Source organism: Crotalus tigris, unplaced genomic scaffold (genome assembly GCF_016545835.1).
Source record: "Crotalus tigris isolate CLP2741 ecotype Arizona unplaced genomic scaffold, ASM1654583v1 scf7180000017764.6130737, whole genome shotgun sequence".
Classification (NCBI taxonomy): domain Eukaryota; kingdom Metazoa; phylum Chordata; class Lepidosauria; order Squamata; family Viperidae; genus Crotalus; species Crotalus tigris.
The window spans coordinates 4,940,152-4,954,383 of NW_024096618.1; the positions used below are offsets into that span (position 1 = coordinate 4,940,152).

General features: G+C 40.6%; 1 protein-coding gene across 9 annotated transcripts in view; it reads left to right on the forward strand.

Moving 5' to 3' along the window:
• Positions 1-14,232, forward strand: part of MPPED1 (metallophosphoesterase domain containing 1) — a 90,509-nt gene that overhangs the window by 30,047 nt on the left and 46,230 nt on the right. For 8 of the 9 annotated variants that reach the window (XM_039341337.1, XM_039341342.1, XM_039341336.1 and 5 more), the window contains exon 5: positions 4,495-4,720. In XM_039341337.1, coding sequence (XP_039197271.1) covers positions 4,495-4,720 — 226 coding nt within the window. The remainder of the gene's footprint in view (positions 1-4,494; positions 4,721-14,232) is intronic. The other variant, XM_039341343.1, reaches the window with a different exon arrangement.

Consider the following 14,232-nt stretch of genomic DNA (forward strand, 5'->3'; position numbering starts at 1 on the left):
ACAAAGCAACAGGGAGGGGAAGTCTGTGGAGCAGTGAGAGAAGTCAAGGTGATCATAGCCATGTGAACAAAACCCCACCCGTTTTTTGACATGCCTCAGATCCCCTGGCCATAAATATCTTGAATAAATACTCTCATGCAGTTTTAAATTGTTTCAGTTTAAGAGCCTTGGTGGCGCAGTGGTTAGAATGCAGTATTGCAGGCTAATTCTGCTGACTGCCGACTGCCAGCAGTTCGATTTTGACTGGCTCAAGGTTGACTCAGCCTTCCATCCTTCCGAGGTCAATAAAATGAGGACCCAGGTTGCTGGGGGTAAGATGCTGACTCTGTAAACCTCTTAGGGCTGTAAAGCACTCTGAAGTGGTATATAAGTCTAAGTGCTATTGCTATTCAATTACTTTTTAACGAGTTTCATGTTAGCTGTGTATTTGTAACTATTTTTTTTTCATTTTTAATTATGTGATTGGCTAAGTAAATAAATAAAATTCACTGAAAGATAAACTGAACACTGGGAAGAATATGGAATGGAGTGCCCTGGCAAAGGGTTTTGGAAACTAGAAGAAGCATCTTTGTCTGCACTGAAGCATAGAAACTATAAACTAGTATGAAAATTGTGCTTCGGTGCAGAGAAAGGGCACACATGGTCACCTCCCTTCCCCACTATATGATCATCTTAAGCTGAAAATAGCTGTAGCAAATTGGGGGTTACTTGTGATTGCAAAGGCAGATGAATAAAACATCTATATCATTTCTTTCTTGAACTAGAATGGAAAAGCCATTTCCATCTAAATGTGTTCTCTGAAGTTCTGTGATTCAGCAAAATCCTTTGCATGATTTAACAATCATATTAATGGGGTTCTACTCCCCAGCTAGGTTGTGTTGAAGTAGCCTGCATATATCTTTCACTAGACATCTCTGGGATATTTGTGCAACTTCTTCCCATTGACTTCTGTGGGATGAGTGGATTTCATTTAGCTCGCCGTGTAGGATTTGTTTTCTCCCTCTTGAAAGGCTTCCTCATACTTTTCCAGTAGGGTTGTTCTGCATAGCTGTTGTTGGAAGAAAGGTCTTCATCGTGGTTCATCCAAGCTGGGAATAAACATGGCAACTGCTTTGGGAAGAAGGTTGTAGTTTATTGGAGAAGAGAGCCAGACAGGAAGATGGTTCTGGCAGCAAGAGAAGTGAAAAAAGGGCTAAGCACATGTAGGGAATAGGTTTTTATACCCTCTGGAGCAGCGGTTCTCAACCTATGGGTCGCGACCCCATTTGGGGTCGATCGACCATTTTTCGGGGGTCGCCAAAGAAGGCAATCCGCCATTTTCTCCCCTCAGGGGGCGGCGCTGCGCATGCGCGCCGCACATGGGGCGGCGCTGCGCATGCGCGCCGCACATGGGGTGGCGCTGCATATGCGCGCTGTGCGTGGGGGCGCTGCGCATGTGCGCCGCACGTGCGTGGTCCTGCCCCCATGCACGCGGCGCCGCGCATGCGCAGAACGTTTGTGTGACGGGGGTCGCCGTCACACAAACGTTGAGAACCACTGCTCTGGAGCCTTTTGTTTGGAGTTATTTCCTGTTCCTGTTTTGAGGTTATTTCCTGTGTCATGTATTCTGACCTGAGTTTGGGTGTGCCCTTTGGCCTTTGTGAATTAATCCTACCATGTCCTGTTTCAGGTGGGGTATGCAGATTTTAGGTCTTTGTCTTCCTAATCTCCTAGCTCCAACTTTCCTGATGGTTTACATCTGCATTTGTACAGATGTAGGGGGGAGGCAGACTTGGGGCTATTAAGAAAAACTGGGCATGCTTTTCTGTCTCTTTAAGATCCTTTGAGAAAATATATTTTTCTGGCCTTTTAATATTTCCTTCTCTGGGGGGCTGACTTCCCACAATGTTTTAAGCTGTTTGTTTGCCTTGCTGGCACCAGATCGAAATAGAGAAAGTTCGTGAATTGTGGTCTAGATTTCAATCCATTCCTCAACACTGACCAATCTTTTCACGCTGATGGTGGTTACCATGGTCCCGATTGGTGAATTCATCTGCTTCTTTGTCCTTCCCGCCTATGCTAGGAAAACAAGCACCAATGGCTTTCTTTTCCATGAGTGGGTCTTTGAGATGGTGGCTTTCACTGATAGATTTTTAAATGACTCCCCCCCCTCTATTAACTCCTTTTTGTGTTGGACACTTTCAGTTTGGAACTTCCACTTGTAGACAATTAAAAAAGAAAGAAAATACCACCATTTAACTTCCTATCAGTTGGCATATAGAAGGAGAAATTGGATGAATGCTTGTCCATTTCAGGTAAACAAAAGGAAAGGGGTGGGGACCACTTTTTCACCAATCCAAAGATAAACCTGTAAAAAAAATGACCAATCCACTGTGGGGAAGAATCCTTTCATGCTGCTTGTGCCTTCAAAAGTATTTTTGATATAGAACAGAGAAGAATTCTTCTTCAAAGACAGGAATTAGTTGAGGACAGTGTTGTTGTTACTGGACTATTCTCAACCTTGAACAAGGAGCATCTGTGGATGAGCCTTCAGAAGTATAGGAAACTGTCTTGTCTTAACTCAAATTATAATTAAGAATGACAATAATAATACTTTGTTAATATTCATCTTTTCTATTCGCCCAGATTGAAAAAGGTGTTAAGTGTCAATCAGATGCAGAGAAAGAAAGAACAAAACGTAACATAAAAACAACAGTAAAAATAAAAATGATGATAAAAATAAACTGCCCAAAGATTATTAATTATACAAATTTGCCTGTTTGAAAAATTGTGCCTAAATATTTTGGTGAGGGGAATTAATCCTATGATTCTCCATGTTAAAAGGAGACTTTCCAAGTTACCAATGCCTGTGGGAAGACTAGGAAACCTATTTTGCAAAGTCATCAGAACCAGAGTTGTTAATTGGTAAACCTGACATATCTGTAACCACCATATTGATTGCAGCTGCCACTATAATAAATGTAACTGTATGTTTAGAGGAATTTATTTAAATAACCCACATAAATACATTCACTGAAGCAATAACACCAGCTAGCTTAAACTAGTTATGTTTGATAGATGGGTATCTTAGATGGCTGAAAAATATTTAGAAATAACAATGGGGATAAAGTTATTAACATAAACTTAGCACACTTCTTTACATATATCAGAGATTTAAGAATAGCAGCTCAAAACCTGTATCCTAGACATATGTGAAAAAACTGTGGGATGTTGAAGTTTAAAAAGTACTCAGGTAACTTCAGTGTATCTGAAAGAGAATGTGATGATGTGCAGCAAAGAAATCATTTGCTGCAAAGCAACTTTAATTCATTTAAATATTTAAATTTATCATATAATTATCCTGGGTGCCCTGGCTATTTATGCAGTAATTGTGAGATAAGGCTGTTTCAAATGTCTGTGCAATACAGCCACTGGAGGAGTACATGTTCTGTTTGCCTAAAATCACAAGGGCATTGTCTCTCAGTTGAGGGAAGGGTATGAGAGTGTCCCAGTGTAAAGTTCTGCTAATGGTTAGGTACTTCAAGATTAGTTAAGTTTGCCATAGGGTACCTCTGAGAGTATCTGTTTGATTCTCTGGCAATAAAGTTTGGGAATCTGGCTAGATCCAGTTGGCACTCTGTGTCTGTTACACACTTTTTAATGAGTGCTTCAATGACCTGCTGAGTAGAAGACTTGGGAAAGAAGTCCAAGGATAAAGTTTTAATTGCCACTGCCTTCTTGTATGTAGACTGAAAATCTTCCATCATAGTTAGGAGATGTCAAGGGGGGAAAGGAATAGTTTGAGCCAGTAGCTGAGTAGTTGACTATGATCATTCACATTCTAGCTTCCACTTTCATGAGGCTTGTCTCCAGTCTCAGGGTATCACTAGCAATACATTTTGAGGATTGAAGTGACTTCCAACAAGTGTTGGAAAGTGAACATTTGTGTCAAGGAAATGGCCCACCACGTTGATACAGAATTTGAATAAGAGTGGCACCAATATGCAGGTGAAGTAGGTTGATCATGTATTTAAAAATATACAACTACGATCCCAATCACTTTAGCTTGGCTCATTGTATGAGAGCTCAAATTAAGGTAGTGGTGAAGCTTAGATGAGAAAAAACCAGGTTTTTTCTGACACAGCCCTCAAGCTATTTAGGGTTATACATGTTCAGGGATAAACTGAAGCGGGATTCCAACATAATTCACTGTGAGTTCTCAAGAGAAAAAGCAAGGTATTAATGCAAAACATATAATTACCTAACTTCAGTGAATTCTAAGTATAGTGTGTTTCATTTTTAATCTTTCTTTGGAGTGTCCAGATACATCTTCAGCACAATTTAGAATAAATGAATTTCTGAATTTAAGTTCCTAGAATTTCCTGGCTGGATAAAGTGCCTATTCTGAAGTTCTTATTCTATCACACAGCACATTGGAAAGACTGGCATAGTTTAATGTCATTTTTAAAAAACACAAATGCCACATTGAACAATGTCTATTTTTCTCCTTTTTAGGTAGTCTACCATATGAATACAAGATTGTGATAGCAGGTAATCATGAGCTGACATTCGATCAAGAGTTCATGGCAGACTTAATCAAGCAGGACTTTTATTATTTTCCCTCAGTATCTAAACTGAAGCCAGAAAGTTATGAAAATGTGCAATCTCTCTTAACGAACTGCATATACCTGCAAGATTCAGAGGTAACAGTGAGAGGCTTCAGGATATATGGTTCTCCATGGTAAGCATTTAAAAGCTTGATTGTGTTGATGAATGAAGAAATTTCCTGCTTGTATTTCAGTGGTTATACAACAGCAATGGCATTAGCCACACTGTAGAATGTTGATTATCAATATTGATTGGTAAAGTAATGGATTCAAACACTTTTAATTAACTAAAAAGATGCCCCTGATTAATCAAGCAAAGTAAAGACACATATAGATACTGTTAATTACAGATGGCAGGTCCATTTTTCCAAAATTGCTTTTCATTCTTTCACATACACAGATGTGTCTCTTTTGAAGTGATAATGCCCTGTTATGTAATTCAGGGGTCCCCAACTCCCGGTCCATGGACCTGCACCAGTCCGCAGCATGCCAGCAAGCAGGCCACACAAACAAACAAAGTTCCATCTTTGGGATGCAGGCAGTATTCAAAACCACACCACCTCTTGTCCGCAGAAAAAACTTTCTCCATGGCACCGGTCCCTGGTGCCCAAAAGGTTGGGGACCTCTAATGTAATTTGTATTTCATCTCAAAGTATGCTTCCAACTGCAGATAAATTATTCTTTCCCCAGACCTAAAGGCTAATAAGTTAAAATTAGTTAAAATCATTAACTAATAAATTAAAGTAGTGTTTAATTGATTGCCATTTCATTAGTTCATTGAAGGAAAGAGAAATTAACTAATGTTCACAGATAGAATGTAATGCCAACTTCATCAACCCAGATTTACACCATAGCCAATTCCAGGTAGAAACTCTAGAGTTGTTGATTTAGACCAGTGGTTCTCAACCTGTGGGTCGGGACCCCATTTGGGGTCGAACAACCATTTCACGGGGGTCGCCAAACTATGCAGGCCGCCATTTTTTTCCCCCTTTTCCTTAGCTGTGCTACTCCCTTTTATTCTATTGGCTTTTGAAAGCCAATAGAATAGACTCTCTTGAATAGAGTCTAATTCTATTGGCTTTCAAAAGCCAATAGGAATTGTCCAGGCTGTCTCTGCCCTGCTGAGCCCACCAAAAGTCCCATTCTGCAAATGATGCTGCACCAGTTGAATAGTCCTCGACTTACGACCGGTTGAGTAGTCCTCGACTTATGACCAGTTGGGGGTCGCGGCATTAAAAAGGTTGAGAACCACTGCTTTAGACCAAAGTTAAGATATAATCTGTTAGCAGTACTGGAAATGCTGCAATGAGTAATGAGAGGGCCAATGATCCAATACTACATACAATATTTCCTTGAATCAGATTGCACTTCTCAGTTTTAAAAATGTTTGATTCCAAAAGCTTATGTGGAATTCAATTCATATGAAGTCAATGGCACATTAAGCCATAGTACAGTAAACAAAATGAGATTTATTATGGCATAAGCATGGGATGTTATTAATAAGGAATAGGCAAAAGTATATTTGCCTATTTGCTATGTGTGAAATTCATCTTCCATTACAATATTACAATGTCTTCTTTGGCTAAATGCTAACGGAAGGGAGAGGGGTTAAACTTTCTGCCTGCAATGATTCCTTGGTGCAGATCCATTCCTAGAGCAGTTATTAGCCATGGAGGCAAAGGCTTGATAAAGCTATTATATTCTTCCATCACTATAACTGAAGGAATTTGTGTCAGAGATTTACATCCTCTCCCAGTATCCTCAAGAGCTGTTCTAAATTGATTCTTCGTAGGCGTCATTTGCATCCTTTGCAAATTCTGTATGGCCACATCAAATGTTATCCTTGGCTAGCTCTGTACATCCATCCATGCGCTGCTGATCTGTTTCAGAAAGACCCAGTGAAAGAGTTGTCAGAATCTGCACATGCTGATAACCAGGACCACATTCTAAACTTAATTAAGTTACTTAATATTGTATGCTGTCCAGAGTTATTGTGTGGTAAGATGAGCAGGTAATAAATTTTACAAATAAATAAATAAAAAACAGTTGTCCAACTCTTGAAAAAGGATATGGCTGCTTTAATAATTTGAAAAGCTGTTTCTTCATGCTAATACACTCTGAAAGGCCTCTTTCAAATGCTGAGAGTGGTCCTAAAAGACATCTGTCCAAAATGTCCAATACTTCAGAAGGAAAAGGGGCATAGAATTGAACCACAAATTCATGAAATGCAGCAAGCCAGATCTGGGATATGTAGGGGATCGGTTGAAATTTACCCTGAGCTGTTCTGTGCTGTCTTCTGGATCTTTTTAAGAAGCTATCTGTTGCATGTTAGATATTTCTCAGATATTATTTCATATCAGTAATGTCACTCATTTCTTCTTTTCTACACTGAGTACCCTGAAATTATCTAGCTTGCTTCTTTAAAAAAAATTCTGTAGTTGTTTTTTCTAGGCTGAGTGGAATAACATTTCCTTTCTTAAAATTAGCATCTGCTGAAAGAAATCTCTCCATTGATCCCTTTTGTTCAGAAGGGGAGTTTTGTACTAAGCCCAACTCCCCAATTTAAAATAATATTTAATACCTGTAAAGCAGCAGGTTCTACTTTAGAAAGATCTGTGGTGTAAAATGTATGTTCCTCTTTAAAAAAAAAAAGAATATTCCTCTTTAAAAAAAATATTCATGAAACAAATGGAAAAATTCAGGCAATATAGCCCACAAGTGCCAAAAAGAAGAAAGCACAGATTGTTCTACTGAATGAGAATTTTGATCCCTTTTAGGTGACCAACTTCCATTTAAAAACAATCCAATTTATAGTATTATATGGCTGAAAGTTGATATGAAAGCCTTTTTGAAGTAGCTGGTAAAATCTCTGGAGCTGGAATTGTGATTAAATACGATTTCTTGTGATCATGAGATGGGGATGAAATGCACTATCCATCGTTCTTTCTCCTGACAAAATTATTCAGCTTAGTTATAATGAAAATCTCAGGCTAACAGCTCTACCCTCCCCAGCGTTGATTCTTTTAGTGCAGTAACTGTACAGTGCTAAGTCTGAATAACCAAAGGTTATATCAGAAATTGTATGCAAAGATTTTCAAGAATGCCTTAATTCCTTTGACCTTGGATCAAACCACCACTTCAAAGCAGATTCATGGATCAAAATGGTTTGAAGCAGTCAATTGAATCAGAGGCTTCCAACAAGTTTTCCAGCCCCACAAAGCCTTCCCTAGATCTGTTCTGCTGTTTCCATGCTTGTTATAGACCACGGGGTTTTCAAACTTGGCAACTTTAAGACTTGTGGACTTCATCTCCCAGAATTCCTCAGCCAGCCCTGGCTGGCTGAGAAATTCTGGGAGTTGAAGTCCACAAGTCATAAAGTTGCCAAGTTTGAAGACCCCTATTATAGACAATACTACATGCCACACTTCAGCTTCACTTCCACTTATGGAGAGGGTGATGTGAATATGTGTGTTACGAGGAATAAATAAGCAGAATGTAAACTTAAGACAGTTCTACAGTAGCTTTGTAAATAAATTGGAAATCAGAACAGACTAGGAAGCAGAAAGAAATCATACTCACCTCAGAGTGTCTGAAAGTCCAAATGGTGACCACAACGACAACTATCAGAGTTCTCCTGTGTTGCACATTTAAAAAATGAGCTTCAGTAGCACCATTGTAGCCACCAAATTGACTTTTTTTAAAATCACATCCTGTGGACATCTATGGTCAGACTTCATGCACACATCTCAGTATGTATTTTTAAGTGAGAGTAAACCGTGAAATGCAATAGAAATTTTCAAGATTGAAAATTGGCATTCGCTATCCTACTGTTGGTGTTAAACCGCCCCACTTGCTCATCGCCATGCATAAATTTAAAACTTTGTAGGCTTTAAATGTATCCTTTTATTTCAATTAGCCAGATTGTTTTGTGTTTCCTCTGTATATACCTGCTGAGTGGCAATTCCACATTTCAAGCGGGTTGTGTATCTGTCTCTGTGCACTGATTGGTAAGATTGGCTTCCCAATTGTGAGGAGAATGTGTATCATCACCATATATAATTTTACCTACTTAATGCTTAGTATTAATTTTGTGGAACAGATTTACATTATTATTTGTGGGCATTCTGGTATGTTCCTTGCTGTCTCCATAGTTTGTAATAATGGGCACGGAAATAAAATGCAGCAAGAAGTAGAGAAAAGCACTATCAAATATAGAACTGTAAGTTACTTTAAAGAATATATTCTGCATTACTACAAGAATAAAAAATGTTACACAGCTTCAGTTTCTTTAAATACAGTAATGATGGCAGATATGATGAGGAAGCACTTCTTTTTCAAGTGACATCTGACCTGCTATCAATAAAACAATGGTTCCACTTCATCTAACAAGTTCTGCTCAGACTTTGGAGGATTAGATTTACAACAGTATAAGGTTATGGCCATTGTGTGTGTGCACGGAATCCTGGCTGATATATCAGAAGTTCAAGGAAAAGGGGTTGGCAAATATGACTGAGGACCAGGCTGTTGTTTGAGATGTCAAAAGGAGCGTATTGCCATCTTTCAGAATTTGATACCACTTGGGGAGGCTAAATTATGTTAAGAATATAATATTTTAATTATTCCCTGGATAATGTATAAGGGACTTCACTCTAGATTTCCAAATAAATACAGTAATTGCAGTTATTCATGTACCCGAACAAAAGAAATTCTAGAATGTTCAAGAATTCTAGATGCTGAGCCTGGCTGGCTCAGGAATTCTGGGAGTTGAAGTCCATGAGTCATAAAAGAACCAAGATTGCCTACCCCTGGTATAGATCATCTCAGAACCACTGGATGTAATCTGGAGAAGTCTCAAGCCTGGAGACCTTCAAGAGTGGAGAAGAGTTAATGTTTTTCCATTTTCAAAGAAGAAGTGAACTTATACATCTACAGTGTGGTCAACTTGACATCAGTATCTGAAGAAATTCTAGAAAAAAATGATCAAGTCATGGGTTTGCAAATGGCTAAAAACAAACAAGATGATTGTTAGAAGTCAGCTAAGTGTTTGTTAAAGCCAGATCATGCTGGGCAAATTGCATTGCCTCTTTTTTTTTTTTTTTTTTTTTTTACCAAGTGAGTAGATTAGTAGCCAAGAGAAATGCTAAAAATGTAGTTATATTCCAGTAAGCCACTTGAAAAATTGGCCCTAATTGTCTTCTTGATAAAGTGGAAAAATATAGGATAGATATAGTCTACTGCCAGATGGGTTTGCACCTGCTTGCACAGTAATACCCATTGCACAGTCCTTAGCAGTTTTTTGTCAACATGGAGAGAAGCATGTAGTAGGTTCTGATTCAAGTTCCGACTAGTGTTTTTGTAATTTTAATAAATGACTTGCATGACATGATAGATGAGATACTTATTAAGATTGCAAAAATGAGGTACATTTGGACCTCAGAAGATTCAGAAGGTTTATGATAGACTGGAACACCGGTTTCTTTCCAACGAAATGCAGTTCAGTGGTGAGAAATTTAAGATTCTGCATTTAGGTAGAGAAAACCAGATGTACAATATAGATAGATTTTGTTCAGCAGTAGTACTTGTGAGAAAGAACTGGGAATCCTGGGATGGATCGCAAATTAAGCAGGAGACAGCAATGTGATGCAGCTGCTAAAACAGTCAGTGCGAATTTGTCCTGCATCAACAGAAATATGATGTCAAGATCATGAGAAGTGATAATTCCGTTCTGGGCCACACCAGGAGTAATATGTCCATCACCATATTCAAAAAGGATACTGCAGAACTTAAAACAATGAGGAGGAGGAGACCAATGAAAGTGGTGAGGGGCTTGAAGAACAGTTAAAGCCTAAAGCAGTGTTTCCCAAACTTGACAATTTTAAGGCATGAGGACTTCAACTCCCAGAATTCCACAGCCAGCAACGCTGGCTGTGGAATTCTAGGAGTTGAAGTCCACATGCCTTAAAATTGTCAAGTTTGGGAAACACTGGCCTAAAGGATTTAGCACAAAGAAGAGAAGGTTGAAAAGAGACCATGGTAGCAATCTTCCAATTTGTGAAGTGCTATCCCTGTATTTTACATGTCATATATATTCCAGCTAGAAAGTTTAATTCCAGCAAACAGCCCTTGATAGGGTAAAGATACTGAAAAAGTGAGGATCAGAACACAAAAACAGCCTTTGTAACGGTTTAGACTCAAGCCACAGATATAAGAAATCTTGTGGTTTTTCTTCTTCTGTGCCATGGAGAGCTTTCACAGTAGCAGAGAGAATGGCTTATAGCCTTGCTTGTTCTAGTCCTTACACGCAGCCCTTTGGGACGTTGGGTGTGGTAGTGTGGCAAGATGCAAACAGCTGCCAAAAAAGCCAATGCAGTCCCAGGCTGCATCAACAGAAGGGTAGAATCAAGATGACGAGAAATGATAGTACCATTCTACACTGCTCTGGTGAGGCCACCCTTGGAATACTGTGTCCAGTTCTGGGCAGCATGATGACCAGATGTTGAGGTTCTAGAAAGAGTGCAGAAAAAAGCAATGAACATGATAAGGGATCTAGAGGCTAAATCATATGATGAACGTTTAAGGGAACTAGGTATGTCTAGCCCAGGGGTAGGCAACCTTGGCTCTTTTATGACTCATGGACTTCAACTCCCAGAATTCCTGAGCCAGCATGGCTCAGCTTGGAAACTCTTCCTTTCCCCTCAGCATGGCTGGCTCAGGAATTCTGGGAGTTGAAGTCCATGAGTCATAAAAGAGCCAAGGTTGCCTACCCCTGGGCTAGCCTAATAAAGAGAAGGATTAGGGGTGACATGATAGCTGTCTTCTGGTACTTGAGAGGCTGTGATAGAGAAGAGTGGGTTGACTTATTCTCCAAGGCACCTGAGAGCAGGACAAAAGCAATGGTTGGCAGCTTGTTAAAGAGAGATCCAATATGGAACCAAGGAACAATTAACCAATGGAACAGCTTGCCTCCCAGAGGTGTGTGTTCTCCATTGCTGGAGGTTTTTAAGAAAAGATTGGACATCCTTTTGTCCAGGATGGTATAAGATCTCCTGCCTGGGGGAGGGGGGTTGGACTAGAAAGCCCCCAATGTCTCTCTCAGTCTTTTAATTCTAAGACCAAAGTGCCAGAAGAAAAATTAAATTGTATTGAATTAAATTAAAATGTACAATGAGTTTAAATCACTTACTCCTTGTGTATATAATCATCTATCCTTACCATCATGAGAGCCTCTAGACCAGTGGTTCTCAACCTGTGGGTTGGGACCCCATTTGGGGTTGAACGACCATTTCACGGGGGTCGCCAAACAACGCAGTCCGCCATTTTTTCCCCCTTTTCCTTAGCTGTGCTACTCCCTTTTATTCTATTGGCTTTTGAAAGCCAATAGAATAGACTCTCTTGAATAGAGTCTAATTCTATTGGCTTTCAAAAGCCAATAGGAATTGTCCAGGCTGTCTCTGCCCTGCTGAGCCCGCCAAAAGTCCCATTCTGCAAACGGTGCGGCACCAGTTGAGTAGTCCTTGACTTACGACCGGTTGAGTAGTCCTCGACTTACGACCGGTTAGGGGTCGCGGCATTAAAAAGGTTGAGAACCACTGCTCTAGACCTAGAAGGCACCAGACTAGAAACCTGAGACAGTTTTTGTAATGTATTGAGTTAAAATTATGAAGCAGGTGGTTGGGATCTGCAGGAATGGTTAGCGAGACCACGTGGCCTGCTAGCCAGACTTGCTGTCTACAAGTCTGATTAGTATGCATTTGAGTGGGAGAATACTGTGCTCTCATTGGCTGATGCCGCCCAGAGTTGAATGTATAAATAGGGGTGGAGCAATGCTTGTTAGTTTCTGTTTGACTTCAATAAAGAAGTACTTGTTTCTATTGCTGCCTCTTCAGTGCTGAACCAAGCAGAAAACAGAACAGTTTTAGTCTTGCCTTAACGTACAAAGTCAGTTGGGTGACCTTGGGTCAGCTCCTGTTTCTATGCCCTAGAAAGAAGCAGGCAACGATGAGCCACTTCTGGAAGCTTGCTAAAATAACTGCAGGTAAAAGTCAGCACTATCTTGAAGGAACAACAGCAACAACAAAAATCCTATCATAGGAAGAGTTACAATTTGGCAGCAACTTTTAGCAGCTGTCCAACGTTGGCCAATCCTGGAAAAGCTAAGCACAGCAGATTTAGATGAGAAATTGAGCTAGAGGTCAAACTGGAAATTTACCTTTTGGAAAAAATCTGTAGGTTCTTTGAAGGCTTTCAGGCTTGTTCTCTCTCCACTGTGGTTTTGTGTATTTTATTTGTCTTCCAACTGTCAGAGTCCAGTTAGATAACTAAGAATAGCATTAAACAATTTATGATAAAGTTTGGGATGGAGGTAGAGGATTTAATTCCCTCTCATTTTCCCTGGCACTTACTCATTTTTTCCCAGCTGGCTCCATAAATGCAGTGACACAACTGGGATAAAGATCTTGGTTATCTCACACGCTAACATAATTGGTGAGCCTAAGGATCATATTTAGCAGTATGACCTCAGGATTTGGAAATGTATTTGTTTAGTTTGTTATTAAATTTCTGTGCCACCCATCTTGCCATTGAACCGGTTCCCTGCATCATGGTTTAAACAACTAACTAATGTTTGAACCATATATAATAAAAACATTCCTTCAACTTTTATAGTCAGTCAAGGTAGAATTATATGGATCAGTTCAGAGTTGGTCCATTTCAGTTTTGCATGCAAGTAATTATGTCCATTCCATCAAATAGATCAATGAAGATTCTCAGTCATCCAGATAGAGTTGTCTGGAGGTTGAGACATGGCATCTGGACTCCTTTTCTTGTTTTTGTTTGAAACATTTCACTGCTTATCCAAGTAGCTTTTCAACTGCTTGGGGGGGGGGGTCAGTATATTTCCTCCAGGGTGGTTTCATTTTTCACCTGATCTGAATAAGGTGAGTAGACAAGAGTCCTTGCTCCTAAATCCTTCCCTTAATGTGGGTCATTAAGAGTAACCTCTCTGGTGAACCTGGGAAATGATCTTGATCTTACCATGTCCACTTCCAAGGTTTACCAGGGAGGCCACACTTAATGACCCACCTAAGAGAAGAATTTAAGAGGAAGACTACAAGTCTATTCAGATTGAGTGAGAAATGAAACCACCCTGGAGGACATATATGGGGTTCCCCCTAACCCAGTGGTGGCGAACCCATAGCATGCGTGCCAGAGGCGGCACTCAGAGCCCTCTCTGTGGCCACGCACGCCATGCCCCGGTGATGGCAGCCTTCCCTCTTCAACCAGCCACCCATTAAGTCACTAAGGTCCCACATGACCATATGCATCCCAGCACCCATAGGCTCACTGGCCTCTGTGTGCAGGGGGCCAATGGTATCAGGCAGCATCAGCCCCGGCCCCTGCCTCGCCTTGCCCTGCGACAGTGACACCCCTGCCCTACCTCGCCGTGCCTCGCCTCACCCTGCAGGATGAGCCTCCTGCCCCCCACCCTACCTGCCAGAGACCCCCTGGATCTCCCCCAACCCTGCCTGGCCCCCACAGGCATCCCTCCCCATGAGCAACATCGAGGTGACCACACCCACCCAGTCTGCCATGACCACCACAGCCACGCCCACCCAGTGGGCCACGCCCTGGCACCCAGCGATAAATA